Below are 20457 nucleotides of genomic sequence, written 5' to 3'. Positions count from 1 at the left end.
CCAATATCATTCCTGTAATGGACTGGCCTGCACAGAGTCCTGATCAGAATCCTATAGAACACCTTTGGGATGTTTTGGAATGCCGACTTCGTGCCAGGCCGCACCGACCGACAGCGATAAGTATCCTCAGTGCAGCACCCCATGAAGAATGGGCTGCCATTCACCAAAAAACCTTCCAGCTTTTGACTGAACATATGCCTGCGAGAGTGAAAGCTGTCATCAAGGTTAAGAGTGGGCCAACATCATATGGAATTCCGGCATTACCAATGGAGGGCGCCACGAACTTGTAAGTCAGTTTCAGCCACGTGTCCGGATACTTTTGATTAAGTAGTGTATCTTTGTGCAGTTTCCAAAGCTTCAAAGATGGAATATGAAAGACATGGTATGCTGTCTAAATCACTTAGTTCTCCTGAAGACCTGCATGCGTGTTACTTATTAGTAAATTTCTCGGACATTCATTCAAATGATGTAGACATTTCATTAGAAATTGTGGAAACATTTTAGGAAACAGGAAATTACTCGAATGATTCCCTGAAGTTTCATCCGAACGATGAATGTTGTGCTAATTAAAGGCGGGATCATAAATAGATAGCTTACCATACCCAAAGAAAAGTGACACAGAAAAGTCTGTACATTTTTCGGTTAAATGGAGGGAGAAATCGCGTAAACTTAAACCCGTCGCGTAAAATCCGAAGATGAATTGTACGAATAGAATAAATATTTACACGAAGTGAGAAATATGCAACAAAATGAAACTCGCAAAAATGTGAAAGAAAAACTCTGCGAAAGATTTAAAACTGCTCGTGGGAGCCAGTGCACCGTTACTGAGGAAGATCTACGAGACTGTGTACTCTGAATTGCAAGTGAGATGAACGTTACTGATTCACAGACTTCTTCGACCTGTTTAAACAAGTTTAGGAAATCATACAGAAAAGGAAGTCGCAAAATCACGAAGTTTACCTCAAGTAAACATGTAAAGAAGATATCATTAACAGGCAATATAATAGCGAAATTCGTAGCTGAGGTGAAGATGAAGCTTCCTGTTATGCCCTAAAGTGCTATGCATACATCCAATGAGTCACATTTCGTAGAAAAACTGCGTGCAAACCGCGTGTTATCATTTCGAACAAAAAACGACAATCGCTTATGTAGTCGATCAATGCTATGACACATTCGTATATAACAATACCAGTGATATTGTGAGCGGATTACTGTTTCCGCAGCGTGGTATCCGTCTTCAAGAACCTCTAGGCAAATTAGAACAAAAAATTATAAAAAACTGATTAGTTGTAAAAAATTTTGTAATTGACGTAGCAAAGTCTTGAAAATTGGGAGAGAGTAATTTTCAGTGTTACACCCAAAAGGTCTTCGTACCATTTACAAAAAATAATTCATTGCTTCCTTTGGACTCTTGACCTGAACATTACGACACCTCGGTCTCTACTAGGAGGACGAAAAGATTGTTCTAGTAACTGGGATTCGAGGTGGAACGAATAGCGTGATTCGGCCTCTCGATAAAGAAAATTTTCGACAGTGTAAAGCATTTTTCAGAAAATTGTCGAACAGTATAATTTCCGATAGCTCTTTTTCATTTCTGGTTTATCAGCGGACCAGTATTTTTAAATTTCGTTTATTTCTGGATTGCCAGTTTCCATCACCACATTTTACACTACTGGCCATTGAAATTGCTACACCACGAAGTTGGCGTGCTACAGACGCGAAATTTAACCGACAGGAAGAAGATTCTGTAATACGCAAATGATTAACCTTTCAGAGCATTCCCACAAGGTTGGCGCCGGTGGCGACACCTACAACGTGCTGACATGAGGAAAGTTTCCAACCGATTTCTCATACACAAACAGCAGTTGACCGTCGTTGCCTAGTGAAACGTTGTTGTGATGCCTGGTGTAAGGAGGATAAATGCGTACCATCACGTTTCCGACTTTGATAAAGGTCGGATTGTAGCCTATCGCGATTGCGGTTTATCGTATCGCGACATTACTACTCGCGTTGGTCGAGATCCAATGACTGTTAGCAGAATATGGAATCGGTGGGTTCAGGAGGGTAACACGGAACGCCGTGCTGGATCCCAACGGCCTGGTATCACTAGCAGTAGAGATGACAGGCATCTTATCCGCATGGCTGTAACATCGTGCAGCCACGTCTAGATCCCTGAGTCAACAGATGGGGACGTTTGCAAGACAACAACCATCTGCACGAACAGTTCCACTACGTTTGCAGCAGCATGGACTATCAGCTCGGAGATCATGGCTGCGGTTACCCTCGACGCTGCATCACATACAGGGGCGCCTGCGATGGTGTACTCAGCGACGGACCTGGATGCACGAATGGCAAAACGTCATTTTCTCGGATGAATCCAGGTTCTGTTTACAGCATCATGATGGTCGCATCCGTGTTTGGCGACATCGCGGTGAACGCACATTAGAAGCGTGTATTCATCATCGCCATACTGGCGTATCACCCAGCGTGATGGTATGGGGTGCCATTGGTTACACGTCTCTGTCACCTCCTGTTGTCATTGACGGCACTGTGATCAGTGGACGCTACATTTCTGATGTGTTACGACCCGTGGCTCTACCCTTCATTCGATCCCCGCGAAACCCTACATTTCAGCAGGATAATGCACGACCGCATGTTGCAGGTCATGTACGGGCCTTTCTGGATACGGAAAATGTTCGACTGCTGCCCTGGCCAGCACATTCTCCAGATCTCTCACCAAGTGAAAACGTCTGGTCAATGGTGGCCGAGCAACTGGCTCGTCACACTACGCCAGTCACTATTCCTGATGAACTGTGGTATCTTGTTGCAGCTGCATAGGCAGCTGTACCTGTACACGCCATCCAAGCTCTGTTTGACTCAATGCCCAGGCGTATCAAGGCCGTTAGTACGGCCAGAGGTAGTTGTTCTGGGTACTGATTTCTCAGGCACCATGCACCCAAACTGCGTGAAAATGTAAACACATGTCAGTTCTAGTATAATATGTTTGTCCAATGAATACCCGTTTATCATCTGCATTTCTTCTTGGTGTAGCAGTTTTAATGGCCAGTAGTGTACGAATTTGATCTAGGATGCCAGGGATACGCATCACAATATACAGAACAATAGCCACGACCATTTCTTACTCCATTGCCGTTCTGTCTAAATAAAACTAGTAATTCTGTAAAGTAGCTGAATTCATTAATTTATCTTTTTTCAGGTGTGCTTGGTGTAACGAAAATGTTACAAATTATTTAATGTCAATATATTGAAGTCCAAATTGATGGAAAACATCTGAGATGTAACATCATGGCCGGCCGCGGTGGTCTAGCGGTTCTGGCGCTGCAGTCCGAAACCGCGGGACTGCTACGGTCGCAGGTTCGAATCCTGCCTCGGGCATGGGTGTGTGTGATGTCCTTAGGTTAGTTAGGTTTAAGTAGTTCTAAGTTCTAGGGGACTTATGACCTAAGATGTTGAGTCCCATAGTGCTCAGAGCCATTTGAACCATTTTTTTTTTTGTAACATCATGCACCGCCTTGATTTTCTTTCCCCTGCTAATCACTTGTGCAATAGCTACACCTCCAACAGATTAGCTGTCGTTATAAAATACAAGTTCTTAAAAAATTAATTATTTGAGATAATTTTGATGTGGCTTAAATGCTTTAAAGTCACGTTTGTCCGCTGTGGATGTCGCACTACGCAGCGCCATGTTCACTTGCCACGGCTGCGTCTGCTTACTCGCCGATTCGCGCACCAGGAAGAAAGGGCTGTACAAATTGCTGTTATAGGCTGTCCTTCGTTGGGCGAAAATGAGTATCTTAAATATTTTTTAGAAAAATAATTTCAGTGCGCCTGAGCAGTTAAAATTTTGGCGGTCCATTTCTTTCGGAGTATTCTCCCTGTGTGAAAAATTTTAGGGTAGGTTTAGACTTATTGGATTGGACCATTCCTTTGTAAGTACGTAGATTTATAAATATGGCAATAGTATGTAATTTACTATTCCACAGGGTTAATAGAAATTCCAACCGTGCTGGCAGCACTGTACAACTAATCTAGCTTAGAGAGAGAGAGAGAGAGAGAGAGAGAGAGAGAGAGAGAGAGAGAGACTGCTCACCCGGTTAGCCAACCTAAATCTGTGTGACGTCCTTGCACACGGGCTGGGGCCCACAGAAAATCCGGTCCCCTAAACGAACTTATGTCGTCACAGTAGTCGTCATGGCCGACGTTCTGTTTCTCAGTTCTCTGAGCTGTCGTGCATAGGTCACATGTGTGTTAAGTGTCCGCTGCTCATTATTACTTCTGTGCAAATTCTTAACCCTGCTCGTTTCCTTAAAGAACCTGTACACGTATGTTCTTCCGGGTTTTAATGACGTGATTAATATTTAAGAGCGTAATACTCAAAGAGTATTAAAAGACCGAGCGAGGTAGGGCAGTGGTTAGCACACTGGAATCACTTTCGGGAGAACGACGGTTCAAGTCTGCGTTCGCCCATCCCGATTTAGGTTCGTGCGGCTTCCCCCGTCGGAGGTTCGAGTCCTCCCTCAGGCATGGATGTGTGTGTTGTCCTTAGCATAAGTTAGCATAAGTTAGCTTAAGTTAGATTAAGTAGTGCGTAAGCTTAGGGACCGATGACCTCAGCAGTTTGGTCCCACAGGACCTTACCACAAATTTCCAAAATTTCCTTCATACAGTACACAATTTCTACAATGCTTGCATATAAAACCACGATCTTTATGAAAATTGCTGTTTTGGTTCCGTTTTTATTTTACTTACTACTCTTCCCCGCAAACTTGCCTGTGTATGCATTGAATGCATAATTAGACACACCTCTTGCTCCCTAATCTCTGGCGTCCACCTCATCCTCCCACCTCAGTCTGTCTACCTCTTCCTCCCCCTCTCCTCCTGTCCAGCTTATCCTCCTCTCTTCTGTCCTTATAGATTTTGGCCTCATCTAATCTCTCTCTTCCACACCCTCTCTATCTGTCCATCTCCTCCTCTGCCCTCTCTATGCCCATCCCCTCCAGTCCTCTTCCTGTGTCCATCCCCTGATACACCATTTCTATGTCCATCCTTCCTTTTTGCCTCTCAGCCTTCTTCTAGCCATGCCAATTCGCAGGTGTAGGCCCTGCAAAAGGGATCAATCAAAGGCCAATAATATTCATACACATCTGGGGCTGGTAAACCATTTCTTGCCACTTATGGGTAAGCTACCCTGCAAAGCAGGTCGATGAGGCAGACTGAGACTTTATCCACATAATACATCTGTTATGCAGAGCAGCCTATATGGCAGGGGCTCTGTTCCTATTGGAGATAGAAGCCCACAGTGCTGATACTAATGAATTTTGCTGTTTTTGTTCCTAATTTCGATGAAATCAGTCCAGGGGCTTGCGAGGACACACACACACACACACACGCACACGCACAGACGCACGCGCACATCTCTCTCTCTCTCTCTCTCTCTCTCTCTCTCTCTCTCTGAATACTTGGCATAGTTCAGGCTGGAACCGCGTGACCGCTACGATCGCCGGTTCGAATCCTGCCTCGCACATGTATGTGTGTGATGTCCTTAGGTTAGTTAGGTTTAAGTAGTCCTAAGTTATTGGGGACTGATGACCTCAGATGTTAAGTCCCATTGTGCTCAGAGCCATTAGAACCATTTGAACTTGGCATTGCCTGGGTATATATTTATTCCAATCTTCCATTAGTTCATCTCCTGCTGCCCCACTTTCTGTCCATTTTCTCCACTGCCCCCCCCCCCTCCCCACCCGTCAATCCACTTTTCGCCATCCCCTACGCCCTGTCCATCTGCTTCTGCCCTCTGTCTATCCACTCGTCCCCTCTATCTCTGTCCATCTGCCCATCCTCCTTTCTCTGTCCGTCTCCTCCTCTTCCCTTTCTCTGTCCATTTCCCCCTCCCTGTCTCGATCTACCTCCTCCCCCGTTTAACCACCCTCAGACCAATATGAAGTTTCTGGTTCATACTTCTGCATTATTTCTTTCTAGGTAGTAAGTGATACGTGTAGTAAATTTGGTTGAAATCGATCCAGGGGCTTAGAAGGAGCTTTTTACTCATAGCTTTGACCATGTACGCACATTTCAGTTACACTGGTGTCCAAAATTAAAGCAACAAACTGCTATTTCTCCATACTGTGTCTAATACATGATATGATCATACAAACTGCCAGCAGATGTCCATACAATCGTGTTCTGCTCGGAAGGTGGCATTCTGGTCAACGGACAACCACCTGTCAGAGCACCTATCAAATTGGGTAATGTTTACTGGGTAGTCCCACATCCACAATCGCTGTTTACACAATCACAGACGGTACAGTATGGCACAGACAAGACACCTACCAGGCTCTCCGCGCTGGAGGGCCACAGGCAGAATAGAGGCAGGAACGACGCAAACAGATGTCACCTCGTGAATCGTTCTGTTTTTCTTGAATGTTGCGACAGTTTATAGACACCGAAACTATATCCCGAAGACCAGTAGAGGGCCAACCATGTGTGACATCAGGAAGAGTGGGCCGTTATTTGGCTGCAAGGACATGACGGTTTGCCCTTAGCACTGCACAGAAACTGGCATCTGACTTCGCAGTATCAAATGTAACTCGGGCGCTTCACGCCATGTTTTAAGAGCTCCGTAGTAAGCCTGAGAAGTTTTTGCAGTACGTTCGAGAGAGTGTATTAACATTTGATAAACTACACGGACAACTGAAGAATTCCCTACAGCTCAAGAATACGTTCTTCAGGAGATCTATTCAGCGTGTACAAATATTGGGTGAAAAAAAAGCTATTCCAGCATACAGCAGGATCTCAATAATTTGTACTTGGCACGTCATAATTCAATGGGTAAGTGCTGCATAAAGAGAAAGATAAAGAAACCTGAAACTTCCTGGCAGATTAAAACTGTGTGCCCGACCGACACTCGAACTCGGGACCTTTGCCTTTAGCGGGCAAGTGCTCTACCATCTGAGCTACCGAAGCACGACTCTCGCCCGGTACTCACAGCTTTACTTCTGCCAGTATCTCGTCTCCTACCTTCCAAACTTTACAGAAGCTCTCCTGCGAGCCTTGCAGAACTAGCACTCCTGAAAGAAAGGATACTGCGGAGACATGGCTTAGCCACAGCCTGTTGGATGTTTCCAGAATGAGATTTTCACTCTGCAGCGGAGTGAAAATCTCATTCTGATAAAGAAACCTGTTTCGCAAAAGTTTAAAGAGCAATGTGTTCACTTATTTATATTTCATATTGAGCAAGAAATGGCGGAAACAACTGTCCCCATAGTCAATACCACAATATTAATTTGTATGTCCTCTATAAACCCATGCAACATACTTGTATGATTGCAGTAGGTTCATTCATACTAACGTTGCGTATATCACAGTTTCTTTCTCCGCTTTAGATGACAGCTATATTCTGTTTTATCATGTTTACTACATGCTACCCTCCTGTTACGACATTGCTACCTACACTTCATCGACTCTGATGATACATTGGCTGTTCTCCTGCTGTGTATGCAGTTGACTCACACCATATGTCCACTTACAATTTATATCATCTTTGTCATATTTGTCTCGCTTCCAATAAAAAACGTAACCGTTTTATTTTTATTTTACACGAAATAGGTCTTCATATTTCCTTCGTTTCCGGTGTGTCACAGCTGTGAATATGTCTGGACATGGCTACATAAATCAGCATGATCCGTTTATGAGTTATATGAACACCATAATTTTTCAGTGATCTGTATTGCGCTGTTTGTAAGTTGTTGATACTCTCACATACATTATTACATACATAATTTCTGCAATTATGAACCTCTGTAATAACACATTTATTAGTTTCTTTCTCAAAGTAATTTTTAATAGGATATTATTCTCTGTTCTAGTCCTAAAGCGAAATATTGTTGTCGTTTCTTATGCTTCCTCTGACACTAATGTCACAGTAATTACGTCGTAATTGTCAACATCCAAATTTCCACGATTAAATTGATTACACTCGGCATTTACTTCGTCATCCTTATCGTAAACCGAGCAAGGTGGCTCAGTGGTTAGCACACTGGACTCGCATTCGGGAGGACGACTGTTCAGTCCCGCGTCCGGCCATCCTGATTTAGGTTTTCCGTGATTTCCCTGTCGGATGCACGCTCGACAGATGTTGGAATGTCTCTAATGGTCTTAGACACTCCAGCCCACTGTATCTTCTCTAACACTGATCTAGTTATTTTCCTTGTAGAGTTTCTCTGGAATGCACGCATACATGACAGTGTATCCACCACTAATTTACTCATTATCTACATGGTGTCCTAGGAGGAATGGTCAGTATATAGGGATATGAGACGAACATCAGTCGTAGCAAAAAGTGTATTAAGGCCTCCAAAATGCGTACCTGAAGAGCTATGAGCACTTATTCATCTTTGCTATTGAGCACTTATTCATCTTCGCTATTATGAAGACGCATCTCTTCTACTCAACAAGTGCTTGCATCTCTTAACATATGCATTTGAGAGCCAGTGATTGCTGGACGTTTTTTCTAGTTGTGTGTTTTCAAAAGATAAAAATCAAAGAGTTTGCAGTAGAAGAGATGTGCTTCACAGTATCGAAGACGTAGTAGTGCTCGTAACTCTTAACACGTGCACGTTATAGCCCATGTTTACTATACTTTTTTTTTTTTTTTTTTTTTTTTTTTTTTGGGAATGATCGTTCCTGTCTTATCACTGAATATTAACCATTCCTCATGAGACACCCTGTACGCGTAACTAGCATCCTGTTTTAATCAGCAAGCTACATCAAAAATTCAAGTTTCTGTTGTATTCGACACATTTATTTCGATAAGATATTAAGAAATTGAACGTCTACCTGGCAACAAAACTGTCATAGAAAGCTAGCCTTAAATGTTAGATGCTACATAAAAACTATCTTTGGAATTAGTTATAAATTTGCAGTGGATATCTTTGGGGATGCAGGAGCTACAACTGAGTTTAAAATTTAAACAAGGTTTGGAGGACATCATTATGAGAGATAGTAATTTCATTAGCATATGTAGTACTTTTCACAAAAAGAAAAGTTAAGATGATAGTGAACATACGTTGATGGCTGGTCCACCAGATTTTGGTGACTTGAATGCGATAAAAACTGATCTATTGCTAAGTCTTATAGTGTTATGTTCTCTCCACCATCACGTTTATTAATCACTCTGATGGCCACAACAATTGCAACACTATGAAGACGCCATGCAACAAACGTCCAATTGGCATGTATGTACTACGTACTTGGATATGGATGATATTAATATTGCAGTGCAGTGAAACAAACTAGGTAGAAGTAACGCCATCTGCATTCTGTAAATAAGGAAACATTACACAGCAGGTTTCTAAAAAAAAAAGCTTTTGAATTATGTTGTTTTTTGTGAGAAGATCGTATTAGGCTTTGTGTAATAAATGGAAATCTGTACCAACACCTGTCAGCATTCGACAGCGGCAAGATCGTGGCTTAGCGAGACTGCAGTTTGTCGCCCCTTTATGGTGTTGCTCTTGTTGATCGGGATCCCACGATTGTCGCCACACGCAACCCCATGCTGGATAGCGACCCCATGCTTTCGGCTGCGCAGGATCGTATAGACACAATACGTACCTCGTTAAGAAAATGGGCTTGGTTGCCGGAAGATAGGTACCCACACATCTGAAACACCACAAACATCACAGCAGTCACCAATGTTGTAGCTTCCCTTCACAAGGCAGCAGAGAGAGACGCACTGACAGAAGCTGTCCAGGGACAACACAGAGCAACAGATTGGCACAACAGTGTATCAGGCGATTACTGGCTCTGCGTCCAGCATCACAATAGACATATCCATGAGTGGGGCCTCGTTGTTGCAATACGGGGCCAAGCATCTGATTTGAAGGTATGGATGGCACAACTGGATATACAACATGGTTACCTTTGGCTCGCATTGCCGGTAGTTCAGATAACAGCCATAAACTTCTGACATGGTAAGGCTGTAACCTATTTTCAAGGTGTCTGTGATGTTACCTTTCAACAAGACAACGCAAGACCATACGTTACCCGTGCTGTCTGGCCTACCTACGTACTGACAGTACTCTGCTGTTGACTTGGTGACCAACATCTTCAAATCTTTAATCCACTCAAAACATCTGGTCATTGGTTGCTGAGGATCTGACATGCACCAGTCACTAGCCACTACGATTGAAGTACACTATCATAGAGTTGAAGCAGCATGTCATTACATACCTGTATCTGTAGTGCTAGCTCAGTTTGACACAATGTCCCACCAGGATTGAGCCATTCTTGGTACTGGAATGGGAAGTTCTTTTTACTAATTTTCGCACAGTGTGTAACTCCAACGCTGTGGACGAGCGGTTCTAGGCGCTTCAGTCCGGAACCGCGCGACTGCTATGGGCGCAGGTTCGAATCCTGCCTCGGGCATGCTTGTGTGTGATGTCAAAAAATGGTTCAAATGGCTCTGATCACTATGGGACTTAACTGCTGTGGTCATCAGTCCCCTAGAACTTAGAACTACTTAAACCTAACTAACCTAAGGACATCACACACATCCAAGCCCGAGGCAGGATTCGAACCTGCGACCGTAGCGGTCACGTGGTCCCAGACTGTTGCGCCAAGAACCGCACGGCCACTCCCGGCCGGCTGTGTGATGTCGTTAGGTTAGTTAGGTTTAAGTAGTTCTAAGTTCTAGGGGACTGATGACCTCAAATGTCAAGTCCCATAGTGCTCAGAGCATACAGCTTGTCCTCTCTAATAGGACCAAGTTGTTCGTTGAGCTTAACATCGTCATCTACCAACTGAGTAATTCATACATTCACGTTCAGTCAATGAGATACTGGACATATGTTTGAGATTTAATTCAGAACATGGTCACACAGTGTGGTTTTCGGGAACTGTGTGCTACCATTCTTGTCGACATATTGGTCCTGATTACTTCTTTCCTCATTAAGATTCTAATTGGCTACTTCCGGCTCGAACATCAGCTCACTAGCGTGTTTGCGACGTCGGCTCCTACGGATGTATGTTTCTACCGAAACTAGAATTTTATAATGGCGTAGAAAAAAGACATTACGAAATTACGGTAAGCATAAGAGACACATTCCGCATGAAATTCGTTGTTTAAAACGTGATATCTTCCACAGGGAATTAAGTTGCGTTTACTTTCGTTACTTAATGGCTGTGATACCTCTGTGCATAGCGGGAAACGTGCGTAACGCAAAAGTGTTGCATCTCCACTAAAAGAGTGCTTGATGAAGAAGACGTAACTGTCACATATGTATTGTGTATCTGTTCGCTGAGGTTTGTGCTTATTTCCAGACTGTGACGTCAACTGCCATAGAAAGTGTGAGAAGCTGATGCCGCACCTGTGTGGAGTGAACCAGAAACTCATCGTAGAAGCCCTCACGTCCGTGAAGAGAGGTACTAATGCGTGACTCTTAGCAAATAAACAATGGTAGTTGGCGAATTTCTAAACACCCTCCTCTTCACGAAACTGAGACAACGAGAAATTGGGTTCCATCAGGGCCATCCCATGCACTTATAAGTCCTTTTCAAATATTCCCTTTCGGCAGTCCTCGTGTTTCATTTCCAACTCGTCATGATCTGACCGAATACAATCAAGTTCTAAGACAATTTGCCGAATAGAGAACTGAATATAAAGAAGATAGTCCTCATACTAAACAGGAGAGAAAGGTAAATTTGCAAGCAGAAAACTTTGAAAATAATTATCACCATACCGAAGGTGAAGCACGGATGCCTAATTCTTTCGATTGTGGGGGAGGGGGTTGAAGAGGAGTCGTACTGTCTCTTCCCCCTCTCCCCCCCACCCCCGCCACAAATATAGCTCACCACCACATCCACATATAACTAGCTACAGAATCCCAGGAATTTAAATGATAAAAATAAATTTTATAAAATGTTTTTATATAACAATGATAATTAGTGCCTGCGACGTCCAACCCAAGTTCCACGGACCACGTATTTTAGCGTCTAAATACGCGACGTGATGCTGGTTCGTTTTAAAGTACTTCATGGAAGCTACACTGAAGAGCCAAAGAAACTTGTACACCTGCCTAATATCGTGTAGGACCACCGCGAGCACGCAGAAGTGCCGCAACACGACGTGGCATGACCTCGACTAATGTCTGAAGTAGTTCTGGAGGCAATTGACACCATGAATCCTGCAAGGCTTTCCATAAATCCGTAAGAGTACGAGATCGTGGATATCTCTTCCGAATAGCACGCTGCAAGACATCCCAGATATGCTCAATAATGTTCATTTTGGGGGAGTTTGGTGGCCAACGGAAGTGTTTAGACCCAGCAGAGTGTTCCTGGATCCACTCTGTAGCAATTCTGGGCGTGTTGGGTGTCGCATTGTCCTGCTGGAATTCCCCAAGTCTTTCGGAATGCACATTGGATATGAATGGATGCAGGTGACCAGACAGGATGCTTCTGTACATATCACCTGTCAGAGTCGTATCTAACGGAACATACTTCCAGTCATCAACAGTCCAATGTCGGTGTTGACGGATCCAGACGAGGCGTGAAGCTTTGTGTGGTGCAGTGATCAAGGGTTCAATAGTGGGCCTACGGCTCCGAAAGCCCATATCGATGATGTTACGTTGAATGGTTCGCACGCTGACACTTGTTGATGGCCCAGCATTGAAGTCTGCAGCAATTTGAGGAAGGGTTACACTTCTGTCACGTTGAACGATTCTCTTCTGCTTGTTGGTCCCGTTCTTGCAGGATCTTTTTCCGGCCGCAGCGGTTTCGGAGATTTGATGTTTTACCTGATTCCTGATATTCACGGTACACTCGTGAAATGGTCGTACGGTAAAAACCCCACTTCATCGCTACCTCGGAGGTGCTGTGTCCCACTGCTCGTGCGCCGAATGTAACACCACGTCAAATTCACTTAAATCTTGATTACCTGCCATTTTAGGAGCAGTAACCGATCTATTAACTGCGCCAAACACTTGCTGTCTTATATAGGGATTTCCGACCGCAGCGCCGTATTCTGCCTGTTTACATCTCTCTGTAGTTGAATACGCATGCCTATACCAGTTTCTTTAGCGCTTCAGTGTAGTAAGCTTTCATAGTCAAGACTTTCGTGGTACTGTGATGTCAACTAAACTTCTGCTCCATTATGATAAGACGGATTCGCACTAAGCGGAACTAGTAATGCTGTCGCTAAAAAGAATTTTGTAAATTTCAGGTAGCACTGATTTCATTTGCTGCAAAAATAATTCAGAAGAGCTGGACCCTCTGGTTAGTAACCAGTCGTTATTAGTCTTTATGAGTAATTAGAATAAACAACTGTCATGTTGCGTTATAGCTACATTCGTAGTGCCCAGGCAACTGTCCTTGTGTTCATAAATCATAAGGATATGTGACGCCGGGTGATATGTAAATGGAACTGCCTCCATCCAAAAAATTTTTTTTTCTGTTTGGGGGTATGGTGCTTAGAGAACTCACTGTAGCTTCGTTGCTTGCCAATTTTAAAACAGGCAAGGTGTACCGAGAGTCACTGAAAACTTGTGACACGTAATTGAAGGAAATGTTAATTTTAGCTTAACGTAGATTTTCTTTTTGCATACCCAAATATTTCCAGAATGAGATTTTCACTCTGCAGCGGAGTGTGCGCTGATATGAAACTTCCTGGCAGATTAAAACTGTGTGCCCGACCCAGCCTCGAACTCGGGACCTTTGCCTTTCGCGGGCAAGTGCTCTGCCATCTGAGCTACCGAAGCACGACTCACGCCCGGTACTCACAGCTTTACTTCTGCCAGTATCTCGTCTCCTACCTTCGAAACTTTACAGAAGCTCTCCTGCGAACCATTCAGAACTAGCACTCCTGAAAGAAAGGATATTGCGGAGACATGGCTTAGCCACAGCCTGGGCGATGTTTCCAGAATGAGATTTTCACTCTGCAGCGGATTGTGCTCTGATATGAAACTTCCTGGCAGATTAATACTGTGTGCCCGACCGAGACTCGAACTGGGGACCTTTGCCATTCGCGGGCAAGTGCTCTGCCATCTGAGCTACCGAAGCACGACTCACGCCCGGTACTCAAAGCTCCCGAGTTCGAGTCTCAGTCGGGCGCACAGTTTTAATCTGCCAGGAAGTTTCATATCAGCGCACACTCCGCTGCAGAGTGAAAATCTCATTCTGGGAACATCCCCCATGCTGTGGCTAAGCCATGTCTCCGCAATATCCTTTCTTTCAGGAGTGCTAGTTCTGCATGGTTCGCAGGAGAGCTTCTGTAAAGTTTGGAAGGTAGGAGACGAGATACTGGCAGAAGTAAAGCTGTGAGTACCGGGCGAGAGTCGTGCTTCGGTAGCTCAGATGGCAGAGCACTTGCCCGCGAAAGGCAAAGGTCCCGAGTTCGAGTCTCGGTCGGGCGCACAGTTTTAATCTTCCAGGAAGTTTCATACCCAAATATGTTAACCAACAGAATACATATAACTAAGGCTCTTAATATTCTCATGCTGCACCAAAATAAAGCAGTAAGTTTCGAAATACGTACCAACCAGGTGTCGCTCTTCATTTAGGTTGCCTGCAGTTTCCCTATGTTTCCTAAGTTGATGGCCAGGATGATTACTGAAAAACGGCCACAGCTGATTTCGTTCCCCAATCCTGCCCATCTGAGCTAATGCACAGTTTGTGATGACCTTCATATCGAACTTGAACCTTGCTTTAAGAAACTTGATTCCTACTCAGGTGGATGACGGTTTAAATCCTAGTCCAGTCATCCAGTTTTTGGTTTTTCCGTGATTCACCAAAAGCATTGGCTCCTTTGAAAGGGCACGACAGATTTCTTCTCCCAGTCAGAGCCTGTGTTCCGCCTCTAATGACCTCGTCGTCGCCAGAACGGTACATTCTAATATTCCTTCCTTTCTAAAACTGCTTCACTTTCCACTAAGTTTGGTACGAACTAAATAAAATGCATTTGTGACGCAAGGCGAATTTTCATTTCGAATTTTATGTATTTTTGAGCATCTGTTTATAGTATACAGTCCTATCTAATGACAGTCTACAAATTCATAGCGTTGTGTGGTTCATTACATGAGAAAATTGTCATGTGGTGTGATTTTAGCTAAACAATTTACTTCCATATCGTTATATTCTTAATGTGGCTTCGTTTTCTCGTGGCTTCGTTTCGCTGGCTGAACACATTTTCAGCTACACTGCCACATAGTGTGAAGAAGTGTTGGGTACCTCTGGTCAACAACATGCTGTCAACTAGCCTAAGAACTTATGTGCCATTTTGAAATATGATTCATCTGTTAATATTTGTGACATTTCAATGAACCAGGCATTAATACATTACTGATACAGTTGTTTGCTTGGCATGTGATACATTGTAATGCAATCTACAGATCTGTGTTTCCATCCGCAGTGCCATCGGTGGCCAGTGAGCGCGACGGCAGTTCCCCTCTGGCCAACAACCCCGCACTGTCGCTGGAGGACGGACCTAAGCCACCTGCGACGTCCATACCACGCTTTCGGAAATACGCGGCTGAGGACTTCCAGTTCCTCAAAGTTTTGGGCAAAGGCAGCTTTGGCAAGGTAAGACTTATTGTGTTTCAAATCCTCCTGAAGGTGCACACACAGGCATATCAAGCCACAAAGTGCTATTTGAAAGACTCGCAGCTTGTAGCACAGTCATTCAGTTATCTGTGTCGTATACACACTGAACTGCTACGTCACTGCATCTGATCGTCTTTTATGGACAAATTCATCGTCTTTTGTGCACAAATTCATCGTCTTTAATGGACAAATTCATCGTGATCTTCACGAATAACTGAAATTCTCCCAATATATAATAAAATGTTACATTTCAAAAAATTGGGCACATCACCAGAAATTATCCTTGTGAGTATAACTTACATACAGTTGTCTCAAGAATCTAGACCAAAGTTTACTACTTTCCATTTTTGACACTACTTTCTCCAAGTACGTCCGTACAAGTTTGCACATGTCATTAATAGAGAAATGCGATCTCAGTGAAATATTTTGGCTAACAAATAAGAGTTGGCAATTTTGGCATCAAAAACTATAGCACATATTCAAAGAGAGACACATGTTAGGTTATTCCACAGGTAATCTTTTGCCAACTTTTATTTATTTTTTTTTTGTTTAACGTTTACAATGATACAGACTTGTAAAATCAGAGTAGTTTCTTTTTCCATGGTGGATTCGAAACCCCTCTTACAGTCATTGTTCCAGGTGCCATCATTTGCATTCACATCTGTGTAGAATTTGGATGATGCAATGAAAAGATAAATTTAAATAGGACTGTAAAATAGCAACAGATAAAAAAGCTGACTACAACTTACCATTAGGACACAAAATTCCAAATATTCCGACAGATATGCTTAAAAGTAGAGAAAATATACTCAACTTTTGGAACTAGTTCGTTGCTTCCTATGGAAGGAAAATGGATATTTTTTTGGATGGTTGGAAAGGACAGGCACGTCACGCAGATCCCAGCTGGAGAGTGACCTACTTGTTTCTAGCAAGATTGATGGCACGGATGGAGGGGAAGGCGTTAGAGATAGAATTCAAAGACACTACATTGGTAAACATTGCGCTAGATTCAGTCCAGTGATACCATCAGAGGGTGAGAAATAAAGGTGGATTAAAAAGGAAGAAAATGGATTATCAGTGCAACTAAGAACTAGGAGAAATGCAGAAAAGGAGTACAAGGAAAAAAACGAGAGAGAGAGAAACGGTGGTAGAGGACAGGTTGAGGAAGATAAAAACTTTTGAAATTAAAGGTTTAAATAATTGAATAAAGAGTGAAATTCTTCCAAGGTGGGGAGAAAAGGGGATGTTTTTACGAGACGTTAAATCCGGAAGTGTGGCAGGTGCGAGACGTGGATACGATGGAGAGCAAGTTTCCAGCTTAGGATTTCAGGGACTGGGTTCCAAATGGCCTGTGTTTTGTAGCGGGCACTCAAATCCCTTGAGTCACACTGTAACGCATGTTAGTAACTAAGGACTGGATGTCCCACATAGGGACAATTCTTGTGTGACAGCTCACACTATCAACCAAGTTACTGGTGGTAACTCCTAAAAACGCTGATAAACAACATGTAGAGGAAGGCAACAGCGCACTATCTCCAACAGTACTGTGCCTATTAAAGCACTGTGGTATTCAAAACAGTCTTCGGTGTGATGGCTACTTTTAATCAACATGTGTAGTTTGTCTTGTTACTGTGCCCTTGGTGTTGTGGGAATTACCAATGGTTTGGCAGTAGGAGAGCGATAGAAGACAACAGCGGGTGGTGTGGGAAGCATATCAGATAAGGATTATCTCGTTTCGGCTTTGACCTGAGAAAATCGTAGCCTTGGTGACATAGTACGCTGAGATGCTACAGTCCTGGGTGATACTGGAAGACAGTGGCAGGATGATTCTGAGTTTTTTGGAAATGGGAGCTGTATTCATCGAAGGGTGCCAGGAGGAGGCTAGCCAGACGCTATTGTGGACAAGATCAATGGTCCTTCTAGACTGAAGTTGAAACAGTGCTAACTAATGTGCTATCTTTGATCTCGTACTCTCCCTGATGCCTTCCTCTTCATCTGCGTTTCCCCTTGACCTTGCCACAAGTTGGTTCAAAAATGGTTCAAATGGCTCTGAGCTCTATGGGACTTAACAGCTGAGGTCATCAGTCTCCTAGAACTTAGAACTACTTAAACCTAACTAACCTAAGGACATCACACATCTATGCCCGAGGCAGGTTTCGAACCTGCGACCGTAGCGGTCGCATGGTTCCAGACTGAAGCGCCTAGAACCGCTTGGCCACTCCGGACGACCACAAGTTGGTCTTCCTCAACTTTGCGTTTGAGTGACTTTCCCCTCCATTCCCACCTTTCTTACTCAATATTTCTTTCTTTTCTGAGGAAGAAAGATATAAGTTCCGAAAGCCGAATGTAGTTGTTTCCCACTTTTAAGCGTGTCTTTTGACAAGTATTTGGAATTCGCCTCTTGAAAGTAAGTAGTTGCATCCTTCCTGTCGTTTAAAAAATTCTTGATGGTAGCCATTAGATAATTATTTCTGTGTGATTCAAAATCATTTGTCCATTAATTATCATTAAAATAGAGTGCTGTAATAGTATGTACAGGATTCTGAGTGGGAGGAGTGAGCATCGAAGGGAGGCAATGAAATAAAAGAGTTAATTAAATTAGGATATTTTCTCAGTGACAGAATACAGAAAGGACTCGAATTGGGGGCAGAGGTTCATGTTGACTGCTGGTCTAGGAGTTCGGTCAAAGAAATGTAGAGAATATGAAATGGGAAAGGTGGTGGTTCACGTTCATATGGATAGTGGCTGGTCCTGTGAACACAGCCACTCTGGCTGAAGTCTGGAGTACAAGAAAGCTTCTGCTCGGCCTCAAAGATGGAAGAAGCAACAGCGCCTTTCCCTCAACATCTTCCAGCGACCACACATGTGACTCTTCTCTCACGTTCCCATTGGTTAAAATAGTGTCGTGGGTATGTCAGTCTGTTCAGCAGAGATGCCGAAAAGTGGCGTGATGTTGAAATCAGCATCTTATACTGGACTGAACTACCTCTTTCCTTAAAGGAAGGTTGGGATGGCACGTAAGCATTGGTGAAATTATACTGAGAGTGTTTTAAGGACTCCACAGGAGAGGTTTAAACAAACATTTTTTAAACCAATTCCCTAAAATATTCCCAACTGACTGGTCACCCTGTACATCCTCCCTGTTCCGTAAGTAGCGGTGGCTTACAGTGTCCACAAAAGAGCGCCAGAGGCACTTTTGGCAGATGCGTTGGCCAGATAGGGGACCTACAGAGGAAGCCTCTGTTACAATTGATTTTCTGTGGTGCTATTAAGAGAAAATAGCATCTGGTTATATTGTCAACATCTGTCAAATAACTGTCACAAAAATTTCCTGTTAAATCAAACATTACAAAAATGGACTAATCTTTACTGTGTTTATGAATAGCAAGTGTTGCAATTAGATCTTAATCTGGTGGATGTTCACACTGCAAATAACCGCTAACTTCAAAGCTACTGATAAACACAAACTCGAATTCACTGATACTTGTATTACCATATACAAAATTTATACATAATTTCCACTAACACAGTTCTTGTTATACGCAGAAGCTAAACACACTTCTGTGCTTCATGTGCTATCACATGTAACTTCTAGGAAGGTATTTAAAATGGACCAATCATTTTATACTTGACAACTTACAATTGCCCAAATTAGAGAAACAAAACAAGTAAACGTTACTCCCTGCACAGATTCTAAACGATAAAATTAGTAGGGAGATAAAAATATATACTGCCCATGTATAAAAGAAAAACTCACTCCCAACGGCAGAAATAAAGAAAGAAAGAATAGTAGCTTAGTAGAGAGTAAGAAGTAGACAGAAGTGGACTCAAAACAGTCAGGTAGTGCCCAAGGGCACTCTCTTCTCGAAATCGGCAGAATAGACAATGGGTAACCTCACTGCCTTGGGAGTATAAGAAACTGTGCTACTGGAAAGTTTCAGAACTAGGCCTTATCTCCCAAGGACAGCAGTACAGAAACAAATAATACAAATACTTAACAGTCCTTATAATTAATTCGCGGGTTACACAATTGCTAAGGGATAAGCACAAAAATTTATCCTAATTCACACCAGCTACACTTTCGAAAATAAAGTTGTTGTTGTGGTCTTCAATCCAGAGACTGGTTTGATGCAGATCCCCACGCTACTCCTACTCTATCCTGTGCAGGCTTTTTCATCTCCAATTAACTACAGCACTATACATCCTCCTGAATCTGTTTAGTGTGTTCATCATGAAGTAGTGCCTTATAACGCTTCACATATTCTCAGTGTGTTCATGGAGCTGAGACTTCACGTGAAGGTGGGGGTTGAAATTCAAAGAACTATCTTAAGAAAGAACTGTATTGTATCTCGCTTGGGTACATTCCGGTGTAAAATAATAATCGCAGCTAGTGTAAACACTAGTAAGAAAATTTTTTATCCATGGATATCAATTCAGCTCTAGTAATCCACTTGTCAAAAATAAATTGTCTGTTTTCAACATAAGATCCATTTAAATAACACAACCTTTGTGTAAGAAAACGGCTGGTTGGCTGATTTGGGGGAGGGGATTAGGGAAGGATGGGGAAGGCTGTCGGCTGTGCCATTACAAAGAAATCATCCCAGAAATTGTCTCAAGCGATTTAGGGAAATCATGGAAAACCTAAATCAGGATGGCCGGACGCGGGATTGAACCGTCGTCCTCCCGAATGCAAGTCCGATGTGCTAACCGCTACACCACCTCGCTCGGTGTAATAAAATGGTTGAATACATCTAATAAAGAACTTTCTACACGTAATTCAATTTTAGTTTAAGCTTTTCATCAGTCTGTAGGAAACACTATTCAAGAGTGTAGGTAGCAGACTAACAG

At 43.1% G+C, this 20457-nt stretch overlaps 1 protein-coding gene across 1 annotated transcript in view; it reads left to right on the top strand.

Moving 5' to 3' along the window:
* LOC124721155 (titin-like) overlaps positions 1-20457 on the top strand; it is a 180515-nt gene that overhangs the window by 65235 nt on the left and 94823 nt on the right. The window contains exon 2 of the mRNA XM_047245975.1: positions 15419-15588. Within this exon, the coding sequence (XP_047101931.1) occupies positions 15419-15588 (170 nt within the window). The remainder of the gene's footprint in view (positions 1-15418; positions 15589-20457) is intronic.

This window comes from Schistocerca piceifrons, chromosome X (genome assembly GCF_021461385.2).
Source record: "Schistocerca piceifrons isolate TAMUIC-IGC-003096 chromosome X, iqSchPice1.1, whole genome shotgun sequence".
NCBI classification, from domain to species: Eukaryota; Metazoa; Arthropoda; class Insecta; order Orthoptera; family Acrididae; genus Schistocerca; species Schistocerca piceifrons.
This window is presented reverse-complemented; position numbering and strand designations above follow the sequence as displayed.